Here is an 18365-nt window from a genome sequence, read left to right as displayed (position 1 = left end):
CCTCTCCTTCACATACCTCACTTAACAAACCTTTTTGTGCACAGAAGGGAGCTGATTTGAAGTCCATGTAAATTCTATTGTACAGGTTGCCATCTTTGCCTAAAATTACAAAATTCTATTTTGTAACTAAGATCAAACCAGTTTCTTCTTCCAGATTAGCAAACAATTCCTCACTAGTCAGAATGAAACTTAGAATAGTCACTCTCAAATTACACCCTCCATGAGACTGTCCTTCCTCATTTGTAGGAACACTTGTACAGTTTGCACCCTGCCATAGCATTTTCTGCACATATTACAAAGAAAACATCTGTTCCAAGATGGATGCCAAAGGAAGAGAGCTTTTGTCAAAGCCAGCAGTTTCCCTTTCAGGGCAACTCATTTGTCACCTAACATGTCACGTTTTACCTTTCTTAAACATAAATACTCTCTGCTACTCTTCAGTCACAGAGAATTATCAAGTTTTGGTAGCAGCTAGCATTTCTTGGGAAGGAATATGAGTTTTGAGTTCCATTATTCTTAAGAATAAAGCCAGAAGTAAAAATGGCTGCACGGGATATTTTGGAGCAATTCAAGTTCTGACCATTAACTCTCATCTCTAATACTGGAATGACCGAGGCTACTAGGTGAGTCTACATCATGATTCTCATACGCATTACAGAATCAAGATGTCAAACATATAGGGAATGTCACAAGTCTGGAAACAGTCTCCTTTTCCCACTAGAATACTTAGTCCACTGATCACATCTATTTCTTTCCATTAAATATGTTAGAGTTAGAATCCAATACCAGACAGAAGAAAAAACAGCAGTGCAGAATAGAATAGGCTGGTACTTAGGCTGGATAGAAAAAATAATTTTGATTAAGTAATACCTATCTTTAAAAGTTCCTTCGCTTGTTAAATGAGTTGCTAAATTAGTTGTGAGACTCATCTTTGGATTAATAAAAGGTGCTGGTTAAATGAGAGCTAATAAATGATTCTAAACTGAATAAAAGAAGTTTGTAGTTTTGGCCTTAGAATGAAAACCTGTTAAATACATGGGCCACTGGGAACCAATACAAATGTCAGCATAAAGATTTGTATAACCAAATGAAACAAGAGAAATATAATATTAGTTCAGTTATTTCTAAAGTGCCAACACTTAAGTATGAAAAATAAATGCAGAAGATGGAAGGAGAACACCACCACCATTCAGTAGATTTAAACTCATTCTTTATGATGCACTTTCCTCAAAATTTGTAGTTGCCAGGTATCAAATTTGACTCATGCAACATCAATCCACTAATACATATTCTGGTGAGAAAATTAAAGTCCATATTTATGTAAAAACTGTTTTGAAATAAAAATAAAACAAGATTTATTTTTACAAAAAAAACCCCTTTTTTTTTTTTACTAACAGAATAATTATCTGGAAAAAGTAATTATTTCCCACGTGAGATAGTTAAAGGAAGTTAAATATATTTAAAAATGGAAGATTCTGCATTTACATAGTTATATGCCATTAATATTGAAGATATGCTTTCCGGCAAAAAACTTCTCATGCTTAAAAAACGCACCTTAGGTTTATACTGTACATTACAACATACAGTAGTAAGAAACAGAAGTAGTAAACAGGTTATATGCAAAGACAAAAAGTTACATTACAATACAGTTACAACTGTGACACAAAAAAATTAAAATGTTCAGTTTTAACAGTATTTGAAGGCAATTCACAATCATTTCAGGAGTTTTGTGAAATTTAAGGCCATTAGTTCTAAATAAAATGTATCTGACACAAACTCACAAAACTGTGTATTTTGTAAAAACTGTACATGCAAAACCATTTTATAATTATATATGAACAGGCATATAATAAAATTTTGGGGTAGTTCCGCACACAAAATTGTGCACAAAGCAACACGGTTGTGCAATTTTTAAACCAGTTAATTAACATTATCATTCATGCACCCTGAATGGAAATGTGATTAAATGACAATATTAAACCCAAATATTAAGAGCCAGCATCCCTTTGAATGGGCAATCTAGACAAAAAAAGTTAAAATTTTAAGTTAAGTTTAAAACGGTCCATTATAAAACATCTGCTGTAATCACTCCAAAAGACTTTTCTGATGCAAAATTTCCAGTGCTTTAATGAATGCATGATAAGATTCAATGAGCTCAGTGAGTCAACTATATAATACTCTGCTAGTGCTGATTTGAGGTAATGTTCTTTAATTACTTATAGCAAGTAACTCTTCTAATTTGCTTCAGTAACTAGTTTAAAAAACTGTAAGCTTAGATAAACTTAGAAATCGGAGAATCTGAAAAAATACACATACCTCCCCCTCAAAGTTTCGAGTTAGTCGTAAGTCATGTGCAATTATGTTATTCACATTTTAGGAGTTTATTCTCAAACTGTGAGATGAACGGATTACTGAGCACTGATTGAAGCAATTCAGGTATTGGAATACACATATATTTGTCCTTTTCTTAGCTTTCATTTGTATTTGTCTGGACAAACATTCAAAGAGATATTGCTTCTCTTGTTATCTTGAGACAAACTATTGCAAGCTAGAAGACATGTGAGTCAATATTCCAAACTTTTCTTCTTAAGAATAGTTATAAAAGTACTGAAATTTAAAAATAGTAACATGTAAACATTGATACAGAGTAATAGCATTCCTATACATTTATATACACACAGTATTCAGAGAGGACAATATCTTCTGAGTTGAAATCCTGACTTGTGCTTTCCCCTCCAATAAATACATCAAAAAAGTAGGATTTTTTGTCAAAAAAAAAAAAAAAAAAAAGACTCAGAGAGAACATCAACATTTTGCTCCTAGCATTTAGAAGCTTTCCAGTTGCTCATGCAACCATAGGAGAATTTTGGTATGTGAAGAGAATTTTTCTAGCTCCAAAAAGTTACCAGAAGCTACTGCTGCATCCAGGGACTCTTGACTTGTGATAAATGCTAAGCACTTTGGAGCAGTCATATCTGAGTCTGCAACACATGAATCGGGGGTGTATAGGGTGGTGGTGCAGGTGATGGCTTTATTCCTCTGACTCTCATGTAGGACAGAAACTGCTCTGGGATCTCAGCTAAAACATCTTTAGCAAGTCTTGCCATGCTTAACACGTGGTTTCCAGTTCTGTCAATGTAATCTCGGAATGGCACAAACTACAAAACAAGAGAGACATTCACAGAGGTCATTATGTAGACACAGAATACATCTTACAACATAAAAATAAGAAAGTTTTATCTAGGGAGTTAAGAGTACGTGAATATGCTACCTTACACATTTTATATATACAAATAAGTATTTTGTATTTCATATTATATATTTTATATACACACATTGTAACTCAATTTTTAAAAATTCGTCTTCTAATAGAAACACTGTCATGCTTTCACTTGGGTGAAGTACTTCACATAAGCCATGGCTAGCTCAGATTGCTAATTACATGTTTCATTGATATATTTGGTTTCTCTCTCAACCCTTTTCATACAAGAAGGTAATTCTGCCTCAGAAAGCTATTCTTAGCTTACATTTCTCCCTGCCCGTGGGGCTCTCCTACCAGACTACCTCTGCTCTGGCAGTCTGTGAATAGAATTTTTGCCATCTGAAGTGAACAAAACAGCAAGGCTGACTTTATATTCTTGACCATTATACCTAGTAGAACTATGAACCACCTGAACACTTTTTATATGATACTAACAAATGCATAAAGAATCTAAGCAAAAAGGGTTGGATTCAAATAAGAACTTGTGATGTGATACCCCGATCTGCAACACCGAAGAAGTTAGATACTCAGCTCTGGCTTGGATTTCATACTAATTAATGAGACGCTTGTGCTACTGATATAGAAAAAAGAAACAATCTAGGCTCCTTGATTTTCATTCACAACATGCATGTAGAGATGTAGCGGGTTAAGCTAGCTAATACGTTACACCAAGGGAAGGCTGATTTGAAATTCTGCTTCTTGCTCAGATTTTGGAGCCTATCTCAGGGCAACAGCTGGGTGACTTTTCAAAATTGGGATTCAACGTCCAAAGCTACTTCTGGTACTGATATGCTAGGCTATGCTATGCTGGAATTAAAGCCTAATGGTGCCTCCCTTCCCCCCCGACCCCCTCACAAAACAGGGAAGATTTAATTGTTAACTGTTGTACTCCAGGATAAAACTAGAACCGATGGAGCAGTCAGACCCACAGATCTCTCATCTCCTGGCTGAACTCTAAAATCTGAAGACTCTTTTGCCCATTATACCAACCAGACAACTTTTGCTTTCTTGGACGCACAGCAACCAAGGCTACAGATTAAATTCCATTTTCTAAAAAACACTGACATTTTCAAGATTTGGAGGAACACACAATTACAGTGAGAGTTTAGCCTACACTGTATTTCTGAGATCTTGAGAGTTTTCCAGAAAAGACAGAAATAAACAAAAGAAATCTACTAAATATATTAAACAATAAAAAAAACTCTTGGGGGAAAAAAACCCAAACAAAACCCCAACCAAAACCAAAGACAACATTTCAGCAATAAAGAACTTGAACTCAATTAAATCATTTTTACAACAACAACTTTGGAAAGCACTTCTCACCCTGCACTTATGAAACTTATCTGGGCATCAGTCTCCTACTAAAAGGTGTTTAGAATTCAAGTAAGAGATGACTCTTTGCATAACTCTCCTGAAAAGGATCTCAAATTGCCAGAAAAAAGGCTTCAAGCCTAGGTATTTGAACTACGTTGAATTAAACTGAAACCTGTCACAAAATTAAGTGTAAACAGCTACTGATTAGGGCATTTCCCCAGGAAGCAGTAGATCTGCAGTTTCTTAGAAGAAGATGACCTAGTCTCAGAATTGTTGAAGCTAGAAGTGACCTCTAGAGATCCTTTAGCCCAACCTTGCTGCTCAAGCAAAGCCAGCTAGTGCAGGTTGCCATAGTCACGAAGACTACAAAAGTAGTCAGCAAGACTATTCAATGAGAGTAGCCTTTATTCCAGGTAGGAGCATCCTTTAGCTCTTCCTTGTGTTGCATCCAAGAACGTATCAGGCATAAGGGCAGGAGAACAACAGGCAAAAAGGAACCTGATTTTAGGGTATTAAGCCAGGAAGCAAGGTACCTGCAGTGCCATAATTAGCTGTCTTAACTATTTCTGTGTTTATTCAGTAACTCTTCAATACAAGAGACAAGCACATACTACGACATTTACTAGTACTGACTCCTCCATTTTATAAAAAAAGGTCTAGCAGTTTTCAGAAGCCAGCCCAGCACTGCCCTGTTTCAAGTGGTTGTTCCTTCTTAAACTCCATCAACTTTTCTGTAAGACTACATCTGACTGTCCCCAGAACCATGAAGTTAGAAGAACAACAAAACAAAACAAGCATCTCTGTAGCCTGCTGGTTTACACATTCAGCTGGGAAGGGATAAGCTTGTTGTTCATTTCCTCCTCGTGTGGTTATTCATTTTCTAATGCAATGTCAGTCTTATGTAAAAAGCACATGCAGTCTGAGTTAAAGAACAAAAGGTGTCCCATCCCAAGAGATCACCTTACCCATTAGTCTGTAGACATGAAAACTCAGACCACTTTTCTGCAGCAAAGGGAAGCTATTTCAACAGTGTAATTGTTGAAATGCAATTATACAATATAGATGGCCTAAATTAGTTCTTCCTCCCCTCTCCTTACAGTATATAGATGTCAGAGGAGCTGGAGGAACTATGGACAGATAATCATACATACAGATATACAAGGACAGCTGGCAATGACAGCAAGGTCTAGAGCCAACATGTAGAAGAAGCAGAGGTGGCAGAGGAATAGAATGAAAGATGTAAGAGAAACCAAAGGGAAACTGATGGAATGTAAAGTACTTCTTCTATAGTTTGAGAGTTTAATTTAAAAGGCTAATATACAACATTTTCAAGAGAAACAATAGGTACATTACTACGAGTAAGCATTTTCCAAAAACTTCTTAAATAGAAAGAGGATAACAAAGGAGCAGACATGAAATAAACTGAGGAAGAATTGGTACACATGTAATACAGAGTCCCTACGATACGTATGTACACTAGCAAGGAGGGAATAATGAAGGTCATGTCTTTACATGAATTGCAGTCAGTAGTAAATAATAGATACAGTGACTCACTGTTAGCAGGCAAATTTTTCCTTTACTAATTTAATTAAAATATTTCACAATACTGACTTAAAATTAACAGTTAATTTCACTAGCAAATTTTAACTAACCTAATACACAAAAAAGATAAACTTTTTATATATGAGTAGTTAATTTTATAAAAGCAAATCAGTTTTATCCTGCCAGATATAAAATAAAGGTCATACCAAACCTAAAGGGTTTGACATTATCCCTTTTTATTTATTTAGCTAGCCTATAATGTATTTGTTAGTATTTAGACAGAAAAAGAGCACAAAATAATACTGTCTTCAGGTAATTCAATATGGCTTGGGGCAAAGTTCTGACTGAAATATGTTAATAGTAATTAAATGTTTTATTACATTTCTCATATGCAATGAATTCTGAAGAAATACAAATGGCATTCATTGCATATTATTTTTTATTTCTCAGCAGAAATTAGAATATTTCTGATGCAAAGCATTTTCACAAATCTTGTTTATAACATTTGAAGAACTCTATCCATTTATGCTCTTTGAATGTAAAAACAGCAACTTTTGGAGCTGCTGTTGTTTGGAGAAATTATGTATAATTACATTGCGTATATTTAAATGCATTTACACGTAAGTGCAATACATGCCAGAGATATCTGAATTAGCTTTAAAAAATCTGACATGGCACAGGGCTTTGCAGCAATACCAGTCTGGGCTACAGAAACACTTCCAGCTCTGGAGGCAGATCTCCACAGATTGCTCTGTTGAACTGCACTGACATATATAGCATAACGGATTACAGACAGCCTCTCTCTACCCCAATATGGACCACCAAGGAACATTATAAAGGCTTTGACAAAATGAGAAACATTATTTCTTGCCTCCTGTTCAGCTCTCCAGCTTTTCCTCATCCCTGCTTTTACAATTACCTTTTTGACAACACTGACAAAAGCAGCCAGGATGTCTTACTCTTGTAAGAGTTTTGATATGTCACTCTCCCATCAGTTTTCTCTGTATGTTGCAGAAATGAAAAAAGTCTCTTTTTCAGTGATTAGAGAAAGTAATTCAGGAATCTATGACTTTCTTTAATGTATATGCATACAGATTATGAAGGTAATTTAATTGCTGTCATCTTATTCTCATTTCTGATACCCATTTAGGAAAAACAGAGAGAGGGAATTTTAATGTAGTATTAATTGCACTGAGAAGCTTTAAGCCTGGGGGAAAAGATCTGATCATTTTAATTTCCATATAATTACGCAGACTTGTTTATTTTGTATTCTAAACAAAAAGAACTATAAAATCAGGTGTCATATACTTGTTTTGAACACTTCCTTGAATTGAGATATTGTATCCACCAGCAGTTATCAAATCCTTATTCACATACCAGTATTTGTAGCATTAAACACTTTGGAAAGTTTCAGTTTCTGCATATATAAATGAAAACAAATATACACATTCCCAAGTTCATCAGCTCCAACCTGAACTTTATTATTATTAAAACATTATCACCTGCAATATGAGCTATTCATATGGCTCAGTTATTCAAAATATGTATATATCCTACTAAGCAACAACAATATAGAAATCCAACCTGGCTTGGAGAGAAGTATAAGCAAGAGGAAAAATAAGTGAAGACTATTTTGACAAATAGGAGGAATAAAGGGAGAAGAAGAAATGGCAGATCTAAGGTAAGGTTTGAACCTAAGGATGCTTGTCAGTGTTTAAGAGGCATTTGGACAATGCCCTCAATAACATGTTTTAACTTTTTGTCAGCCGTGAATTGGTCAGGCAGTTGGACTAGATGTCCGTTGTAAGTCCCTTCCAACTGAAATATTCTATTTCATAAATGTATTCAGACACTTCCAGAAAAATATGCCTTCCATAAAAGATTTAGCTTTAGACAGATATCATTCTTTCCACAGTCATCAGGTTGATCCAATTTTTCAGTAGTTTGCTGCTTTTCAAATGTCAATACCAGCACACTTCTTTAATACTTTACTTTAGCAAGCAGGGATTAGTGTGTTGAGCCATCAAATGTCTTTCTCTTTGGTTCCACCTTAGTATCCCATGAAAATAAAAAATGCATAGCTAGTTATTTTTATTTGATCAAGAAAATAATTATGAAATAAAGTCTGTCCAGGGGGTAGGTAATCAGGAGACAAGATGGGGTGCCTGGAGCATGGATGGAAGTACGTAGTTTGGACAACCTGTCAAGTTCTAGAAATCTGCAGCTCTGAGGGGAAGGGGGATTATGGTGGGGGTGTGTGTGCTTGTAAAACTGCTATACCACCCTGTCAGTGGTTACATAGGTTTGAATGACAACTACTGGGCTGACTGAATGACTGTAGAGAGCAGGAACAGAACCAGAGGACTTTGGCAGAGAAATGGAGGCATCTGTGGAATGCAGATGAGAGTAGCACTCTTAGGGCTTGGTTCAGTCACGTAAACACAGATCATAGAATCATAGAAAGGTTTGGGTTGGAAGGGACCTTTAAAGGTCACCTAGTCCAACCCCCCTGCAATAAGCAGGGACAACTAGATCAGGTTGCTCAGAGCTCTGTCCAGCCTGACCTTGAATGTTTCCAGGGATGGAGCATCCACCACCTCTCTGTGTAACCTGTTCCAGCTATCGTGAGGTTCCTTAAAGCATGAGACACCTGCATGGTCGTATGTGGCAGACACAACATAGGAACTGGGAGACACTCATGGTCTTCTGGACTGGCAGTTAGAGGCAAGGAAAGATACCCTATGCATCTCAAATGTACTTGTTAGTAATCTAGTTATTGCCGATTTCCACAAAAGTTGCAGTTTTTCTTTATGGAATCATAGTGAGATTGTAGTACAGAGGCAACTAACTCTTCTCTCATGGCTGTAGAACCCTAAGACTTTATATCAGTGTGCTACCAGTTAGGGGTCATTGCCTAATGAATGCAGATCCACTGCTATGTGTTATATAAAGGCTTATAGGTATCATAGAGAGTTTCTGAGTTTGTTATGAACACCCCAAGATAAAGTATGTCAGTGCTAAGGTAAAATGAAAGGCAAGAATATAGATAGAAACAAGAATTCAAAACAAACAGGATCAGTAAAATCTAACTACTAGAGTAAATTTTCTCTCCCACCTGCACAATGTCTCTTTCTGCAAACTTTCCTCTTGAAGAAATCCTCACTACATCACCATCCAGTTCTTCCATAGCTTAAAAAAAAAAGAAGAAACAAAATTAATTCATCTATGAGTTCAGCTACACAACAAAAGCAATCTTATTGAGAAAAACTTCAGTCAATTTACACTTTACGGCAACAAAACCAACAGTTGTTATTTAGGTAACTCTTTAAGACCATTTGCGCCATAAAATACATCATGCTTTGTAGTTATTTTGTACTTTTTCATGCTGACAATACCTACTTTTTGCCTTTATTGTCATCTTCAGAACAAAACAGACCATGATAAGGTCATTATCCTTCCAGCTCTCAAACCAGCAAGTTTTGGTAAGGCTATATTTATACTTTCATAGGTGGAGAAGAATTCATCTTCAGCAATTATTCTTACAGAAGATATCATAGGATACAGCACAGGATACAGCACAGAGAGGTAATAACTCACATTCATATTGGAAAAGTAATGACTGTTAATGCATAGGAATGAGGAGTTCGTAAAAAAAAATATTAAATTTATTGGGTAACTCTTCTTGTATCTTTCTGAGCAGGATCCAGGAAAACTCTAAAATTATCCAGATACCCAGAAGCCATTCTAGGTAGAAAGGCATACCTGCTGTCTGGTCAGTGTTGAAATGGATGGACTTGGGATCACAAATTATTGCTCAGCCATTGGATCTGCAATCCTACAATCCTTCTTTCAGCATACGCTATGAAAATCAAAGCCCTGAATCACTGAGCTTCTCAGGGGTTTACAAACTGGGCTGAGGTCACTGAAGCCAGCATTTCAAAACCTAATTCTTCCAATGCAAGAACTAGAAAGCATAAATGACAGTATCAGGGGCCAAGTTCAAGCCAAACAAAAGAGCATGTTTGTTCAAAGAAAAAATTAGTATGTCTGTAGAGCACATTGCCAGATGATGCTGTTGATGCAAAAAATGTGTATGTGTTCAAACCAGGAGACTGAACAAGTATTTGAAGGAGAGATCCACTGAAAATTTCCAAAACAGACATAAAGCACATCCTGCTCAGGAAATTCAAATCTAAAAACAGTATTCAGGGAAGTATCATATTTGCTTATTCTGTTCTTAACATTCTCTAGATATCCACCCATGGCCATATCAGATACAGAATACTGGGCAAAACAGACCCCTGATCTGACCTGTTATAGTCATCCTCGCAGCCTTAAGTAAAGCTCTGCCAAATGTATGTGCCATCTATCTGAGCTCCAGACTTTTAAGAACCCCTCTCGTAGCCCCCAGGGGCTGGGAGATCTAGGGGGCAGTGATATCTGGAGAGGAGTAGCTTAGTCTCTCTACAGCAGAACTGAGGCTTCACTGGCATTTGAATTGTAAGACAGTGTGCGTGGAACATACACCCTCCTACAGACACACTTCTTCAGCATCCACATCAGACAGGAGTCTGTTGGTTTTTCCAGAAGGAATTGCTGCAGATGGAAAAGTAATTTCTCTGCCCTCTTGGGCACTGAGGGACTACAGATTTGGCAGACATCTAATAGGTGAATTTCACTGAGGCAGTATACTGAAGGAGTGTGGGTCCAAAGATGGAAACTGTATCCCGCAGTACAAACAGGATCCTGCCTTAAGAAAAGCGATAGGGATGACACCCCAAGAACTCTGCAAAGACAACCTCCAGAAGTAAAAAGAAGACAGAATCTACATGTCCTGACTGACTTAAGGGGAGCCTGGGCAAACCCAAGGTCTGGACAAACAGGGAAAAAGGGAAAAAGCAGAAGAGGGGTGAGAGAAAAGTGAGTAACGTATGACTAAAGTTGGAATTCTCAGGGATAAAAATGAAGTTTGCAAGTTTCCCTCATATGCATTTATGAAGATAAACTGTCTTTTCTCATTGCTTGTGGCGTACAATAACCTGAAGTGTAAGCGTCCACCTGGACAATCTCTTCAAGGAATAAGATACTTAAAATTATCACTAATATACCACTTGCCAAAAAACACAAGTCAGTCAACCCCCAATAAATTTTGTTTGTGTTATTTTTTCCTCTTGTTTTCATACTTTTAGAATATTTGTACAAAAATTAACATGTACACTCATTAGTGACTATTTACATTGTACATCTGTGGTAGTACTAAGTATATTTCATGTACAGAAGAAGGCATACTGTCTGACCAGAAGTACTAGAATTAAAAAGAAAGGATGTAGGACTTTGAGGAATAGATATACAGGGAATGTCTATACTTCATAGTGCAGTGATAGACATGATGGCACTTAATAAATTAGTCCAAATAACGGAAGCAGCTTAGTTATTGCAATAGAGAGTGGTGTTCCGGAACATCGCATGAAAGAATATGTCAATAATCCTGGTAATTTCTCTCCTAATGTAATATTCTCTCAATGCTGCTACACAGTAAGGCTCACTCCTGTTACCTAGTGAAACCCAGTTTAACCCAGATCACCTCCTCAAATGTATTTATTTTTCTCAGTATTTTATTACTGCAGTAAGAACAGATGAACAATATTTCCAGTCAACTGACACTTCACAAGGCAACTAAATATCCGTGTTGAAGAAATCCAACATTATTTGAGTATATTTACTTTACTGTGGGGTTTTTTTTCCAATCATCTTCTGGAGCTCTGTAAATGCTGAGTCCCTATATGGTTCTGTGACTTGAACAGAGAGCCTGTGGGGCTACACAGCTCCACATGGTAGCTTGTAATCATACTGAGTTATCAATCAATGCAGCTGGAAATGTCAACAGTGCTTACTGCTTGTTCCATATCATGCTCTTTTAAAGAACAATATTTGTTTGAAAAGCTATGTATTACTAAAATGTAAACAAATACAAAAAATTATAGGAAAAACACTAGAGCACTTACCATCAAACTCTGCTGGTCCTACCCCCACTATAATTATTGACATTGGAAGCTTTGAAGCCTTCAAAAGAAGAAGAAAAAGAGGTTTAACGCATTACATAACCTCTGCCAATAATATGTAAGATCTGAGGACAATCTGAATAAAAAACATGCAGAAGTTATGTTTTAAAGAACATTTTTTTTCCACCTAAAAAGTTGAGTGGTGTAAAATGTCTGCTTAAGTGGTACAAAACATCTTGGATGAAGATAGAAAGGCAGATGATTATTTTAATTTATTTTTTCCTTATAAAGTCTTTGAATCTCATAAGATTGTAATTAAACACAACAATCTATGTTAGGATTTAATACTAATATGACAATTAAGATGATAAATTTATCTTAGAAGCTTTTGTAAACTGTCAATAATTGCAAATATGTACCTAATGACAGTTTGACATTTATTTATATGTACTTTGCCGTTTCTTGATATTACTTAGCTGCTTGGAACCATGTGACACTATTTTTTACATAGATCTTATGCCATTTTTTCTCAAGATAATAAATCACCTGTTTGAGCAATATGTATCTTATATTTCTTATATGAATGAAATTTTATTCAAGTCAGTCATCCATGCCACAAAGTAAACAAGATATCAAACTGGCTTATGGTAAGATTTTTTATTTTACTTAATCTTTTTAATTCAATGAAACAAGGCAAAGACGATATCTGGCTTTCCCTGAATAAACTCTCTGTAAAGCCTTTAAAATTACGAAGACAGTATCATAAATATTGGATTCTCCTGCCCTGACAGTAGCACCAGATATCTGCTAGTTCACAGAAATAAGCTGAAACTGCCTCTGTTGAGGAGGGTAACAATTGAAAAAAAAATCTACCCTATGTCAGGGTTGACAACCGGTCTTTATTGAGATATTCTGATGAACTATGAAATGTCTACAGTCATTTTAAACAGGAGTATTTGCTGGCCAAAAATCATAGATGTATACTTTCTGCTAAATTAAACTCTGCTTCACTGAAGTCTGAAGTCAAGTGGGTTTAGAACACACTGTTCTATTTTTCTTTTAGAATATAAAAAGTGTTTTTCTCCCTCATTTAAAAGATATTCTCATTTTAGATATATCACCATTTCCCATTCTTCATCTGTCATAATACTACATATAAAACCAACTTTCTTTAAGCAGATTTACAATTACTGTAAACATTCTATTTAAAACAATGAAAATACACCATTCTAAAAAATCACTATTTAATGTTCTACACCACTATACGTTATCCACTATATACTACACATTGACTGCAAATTCATCACAAAGTGTTACTACATAGTCAATCTTCCAGCTAAAATTTTGTAGCAGAGTAAAAAAATTAAGAGTCTCTTGTTAGTTAAATACTAATACATTACTGAAGATAATAGTAAAAGCCGTCTGGCCATGGTCCTGGGCAAACAGCTCTAGGTGGCCCTGCTCGAGCAGGGGGGTTGGACAAGATGACGTCCAGAGGTCCCTTCCAACATCAACCAGTCTGTGATTCTGTGATTAAGGGCCATAAATACAGTGTAACTGAATTACAGTGTACTGCATAAGTCAATAATAGTGAGTACAGAATATTTTTGAAACATGAAGGCATTTCTTAGAACAGAACATCATCTGTTTTTCAGGTGTTTTCTAGAATCTTACTGCTTGATTGTAAAGAAAACATCCTTTAAAGAGCTTCCTACTCACATAGGCACAGTATATGTGATACAATGTATATGAAACAGTAAGTGGCAAGGACAGCATAAAGACAAAGAGTTAAACTTTTGCATATAAACTTAAGTGTTGGCACTTCCTGAATGACAGCATAACCTTTAAACAGTTTGGTAAAACAGAATGTGTCTGACACATATGATGTAATGAGAAAGATACTAAAAGCACAATTAGTGTTAAAAAATGAAATATACTCTTCCTGAGTTTTATACTTATCAAGTTGCATTGAACATCACTGCCCTTTTTATTATTTTGGATATTATTAAGAGTGAAAAAAATGCTATTAAATAGCATTTAATTAGTTCTGTCATGGTATACTGTGCTCACACTTCAAGAAGTATGCAGAAAAATGAATGCATCTTCAAAAAAAAGAAGAGACAGCAAACATTCCCAAACTTCCACTCATTCCAAGCTAACAACACATCTGCTGTATTTCCAGACAGTTGCAGACTAACAGCTATTATTCCTGGAAATGAACTATTACTGTAAACAAGGTTTTTCTGTATGTCTTAGTAGCAAATTACTTAATCTTACAAGATATCAGCCAACTGGACTTGCTGTTCTCTCACTTACGGACTTCAAATTGAGGGGTGAGTTAAATCAAGAGCTGCTCTTTTTTCTCCATGGAGCCTTTTTGTCACCTAAAAGAAGCTCATCTAAAAGAAGCTATGTTCCAAACTTCTGGGCTAGACTAGAGGATGAACTTCCAAGCTAAAAGCTTGTTTATCCTTTAAAAGTGAGAGTCAGTTTATCCTATTTTAATATTGGAAGCTGGAAGAGGAGAGGAAGTAAACTGGTACCTTCAAACAGTTATAGCTTTGCGTGTAAAAACTTAACCAGGTGGGCTGGCAGAGCCCTCATTAACACACAGACTGTCTACACGCTGCTGGCTAGAACGTGAGGGCACCTTGCTCTCCAGTGAAAGACAGAACATTTCAGTGCTATTTTCATGTGCACCCTACAAACTGGAATGGTGTTGAATCTCTGCAGGAGGTAGTGAAAGTGGGCCTTCAAAAATATGCCACCTAATGCCACACTACTCATTTTGACATGATGCTCAATTATTTTAATGTAGGCTTTTCACCCTCCACTTCACTATTAACTAGATCCACTGCAGTATGTTGACATAAACTATTGGTATAGATCTTTTCAAACCCTGTCTGGAAGTTGTTTCTGTGTGTACTTTCATCTGACACTTCGCAGGGGCAAAAGCAAAATGGAACCTGTTCATAATACTGAATGTTATTTATATGCATAGCAGTTTTGAAGAGAAAAATGTTGAAAATAATGCAGAAACTGAGAAACAATTAAGAATTTTCAAAATTCTAGGGGACTGTTTAGAAGGAAATCAGATGACTGGTATGCTTGCCATTTGGGATCAGAAAGTTTGGGGCAGTTTTTAAAAAGGGGGGGACCAAAGCTGTCTGCAATTACTAGAAAGATAAAGAACAGTTCACTACAAAAAACTGCATGGTAGGATGCGCATGAAGAAGGAGGAGGCAAGAAGCAGATGAGGAAAATCATATGAACATACCGTGTTAGAGAGAAGAGTATTATTTCCCACAGAACACTATCTAATTAAGCTGAGATTCAACTTTTGCTTTCTTTTTGTCTTTATGCATAATAAACTTTCACTGTTTGTAAAAAATGGTTAATTTATGGAACAAATTTAGTGCCTGAAATATTAACTGATTTAGTTTATTGCCTAAAACATTAATTCCTAGAAACGTAATTCTTTTAAATTTCAACACTTTCAGCAAAACTTACATTCACTATGGATTCTTTTGTCTGAGCCATATCGGAAATAACTCCATCTGTAATAATGAGAAGAACAAAATACTGGGAGCCATCTTTTACTGAAGCAGCATATCTAAGGGAAGAAAAAACAACATTATAATAGTAAAAAAAACCCTTTCTACAAAGGAACTAGTATGAAAAGAAGCTGTATTTTTAAAATTTGACTACTAAGGACTATTAAAAATAATGAAACATGACGCAGTGGATTTCAGAAGTAAAGACATTCATAATTAAGATGGACATTCTACTTTTAAATGAGAACATTAGAAAAACATAACTAATACAATATTGATATTGATAATCTGCTTGTGTTGAATCAGTGAAAAATGGGAACTGTATCACTACCAAGAGGAGCATGGACTGAATGTCCTTTATAGAATCACGAGTCGTTAGAAAGTCTAAGTTATTTAATAGTTATTACCTGTGGGGAACATAGTTTGGTACAAAGGGCATACATTAATATTGAATGGTTAGTTTTACAGCATAAATAAAATTTATCAAGAATCAGCACAATGCACAAATATTTCTTTTTTTTTTTTTTTTGTCTTACAAAACCAGGTTACTTACTGTTGACCATGCTTGCAGATTTATAGTTCACATTTATGTGCACATTTGTAAAATGGCTGAACATGCATCCTGCAACCCTGGCTTAGATATTCATCTCTTTGCACCACCCATAGATGTCCTTTCAAGACTCAAGCTTCTCCCTGTGCTGTACACAAATACAAGACAAAACACCTCCAGTGCCATTCCAGTCCCACCTCAGCCAAAGGACCCAAGAAGCAACTGCTCTTTGAAGATGAGCAGCTTTTGAAGATTTGGAAAGTCCTGAAAGACAGTGAATCCATAGCAGCCCCACTGAACTCTATGGCCTGCATACCAGAAACTAAGACTTCAGTTCATTTGTCTTCAACTCCCAAGGGTCAAAGTGTCCTATATAGTTAGTGAAGAACTTTTTTTTGTGTGGAGCAGGCTGCTCCACTTGCTGCTTCACTTGACAGCAGCCAGTGAAGTTCCTACTTTCATGAAGGCTCTTGGTGCTGTGAAGGAGTCAAATAGTAGAACCTTGCAATAGAAGTAGCAATGAGTAGTATGGAGAGCAGTAAAAAAAAAAAAAAATTAGTCTCCATATGAATACTGTGGAATATATGCCCGAGTACAGAATATGACTGTCAAAAAACTCACTATTTTATTGGTCACTGAACATGAAAGGCCTGGGTCACTGAACAGGATACGTTCTAATGATGCTTATGATGACTGCATGTGCTTAGAAAATTCTAACTCTGATGTTACAAAGTGCATTTGCAAGCGAGTACTGCCAACAAATAAGATGCTGTAACCACAACATTTACATGAGTTTGGAGGAATGTGTGTGAAATGGAAACTACAACTCACAGAAAGCCATCACATTCCTCCCTCTCCCTCCCCAAGATACAGATGGGTAGAAAAGCCACACAGACAATGAATGCTGAACATCATCTATTTGCATGCTGGCAGTAGGGACTGAGAGTTAAATATCTACATAAGCAAGACCTACTGTGGAATACATTTTCACTACCAAGCGGAAATCTCTTTTATCTCATTTTTCTACAATGCTTATAATCTCTTCAATGATGACTGCAGTGACAAGGGATGATGAGAAAGTAAATAAAAATTCATTATTCTTTCTGAGCACTTAATACTGTCTACATACCTACAGTGAAGAAATGGAACAGTAATTTGGCTATTTCAAATTTTCCAAAGAATAAAAAGTTCTGAAGTCTTTTGCAAGAAAGATCTTATATAAGGAGGGGAGATGACAAGACACTAGGTTGAATCTGGTGTAATTTAGATAACGCCCTAGCTGGGGGAATGGTGATAAACTCATTATCACCTTAAAGAGCTTCTGAAGAGTTCCGAGATCATAACAGGATAGTAGTATCTAAAATTCATAGAATCATAGAAAGGTTTGGGTTGGAAGGGACCTTTAAAGGTCACCTAGTCCAACCTCCCTGCCGTGGGCAGGGACATCTTCAACTAGATCAGGTTGCTCAGAGCCCCGTCCAACCTGACCTGGAATGTTTCCAGGGATGGGGCATCCACCACCTCTCTGGGCAACCTGGGCCAGTGTTTCATCACCCTCAGCCTAAAAAATTTCTTCCTTCGATCTAGTCTAAATCTACCCCCCTTTAGTTTAAAGCCATTCCCCCTTGTCCTGTCGCAACAGGCCCTGCTAAAAAGTTTGACGCCAAGTACTGACAGGCTGCAATAAGGTCTCCCCGAAGCCTTCTCTTCTCTAGGCTGAACAACCCCAAGTCTCTCAGCCTTTCTTCATAGGAGAGGTGTTCCATCCCCCTAATCATTTTCATGGCCCTCTTCTGGACCTGCTCCAACAGGTCTGTGTCTTTCTTATGCTGAGGGCTCCAGAGCTGGACGCAGTACTCCAGGTGGGGTCTCACCAGAGCAGAGTAGAGGGGCAGAATCACCTCCCTCGACCTGCTGGCCACGCTGCTTTTGATGCAGCCCAGGATATGATTGGCCTTCTGGGCTGCGAGCGCACCTTGCTGGCTCATGTCCAGCTTTTCATCCACCAGTACCCCCAAGTCCTTCTCGGCAGGGCTGCTCTCAATCCCCCGTTCATCCCCCAGCCTGTATTGATACCGGGGGTTGCCCCGACCCAGCTGCAGGACCTTGCACTTGGCCTTGTTAAACCTCATGAGGTTCAC

General features: G+C 36.8%; 1 protein-coding gene across 1 annotated transcript in view; it reads right to left on the bottom strand.

Annotated features, from left to right (window-relative positions):
• Nucleotides 1-1200: 1200 nt before the first annotated feature.
• CPNE8 (copine VIII) overlaps nucleotides 1201-18365 on the bottom strand; it is a 147653-nt gene continuing 130488 nt past the window's right edge. Inside the window, exons 17-20 of the mRNA XM_009324392.1 lie at nucleotides 15631-15733; nucleotides 12124-12181; nucleotides 9234-9307; nucleotides 1201-3158 (exon numbers count right to left, since the gene is read on the bottom strand). Of these exons, the coding sequence (XP_009322667.1) occupies nucleotides 2970-3158; nucleotides 9234-9307; nucleotides 12124-12181; nucleotides 15631-15733 (424 nt within the window). The 3' untranslated portion in view covers nucleotides 1201-2969. The remainder of the gene's footprint in view (nucleotides 3159-9233; nucleotides 9308-12123; nucleotides 12182-15630; nucleotides 15734-18365) is intronic.

Source organism: Pygoscelis adeliae, unplaced genomic scaffold (genome assembly GCF_000699105.1).
Source record: "Pygoscelis adeliae isolate BGI_AS28 unplaced genomic scaffold, ASM69910v1 Scaffold315, whole genome shotgun sequence".
Lineage (NCBI taxonomy): Eukaryota > Metazoa > Chordata > Aves > Sphenisciformes > Spheniscidae > Pygoscelis > Pygoscelis adeliae.
The sequence above is the reverse complement of the archived record's forward strand: the minus strand, read 5'-3'. Positions and strand labels throughout refer to the sequence as shown.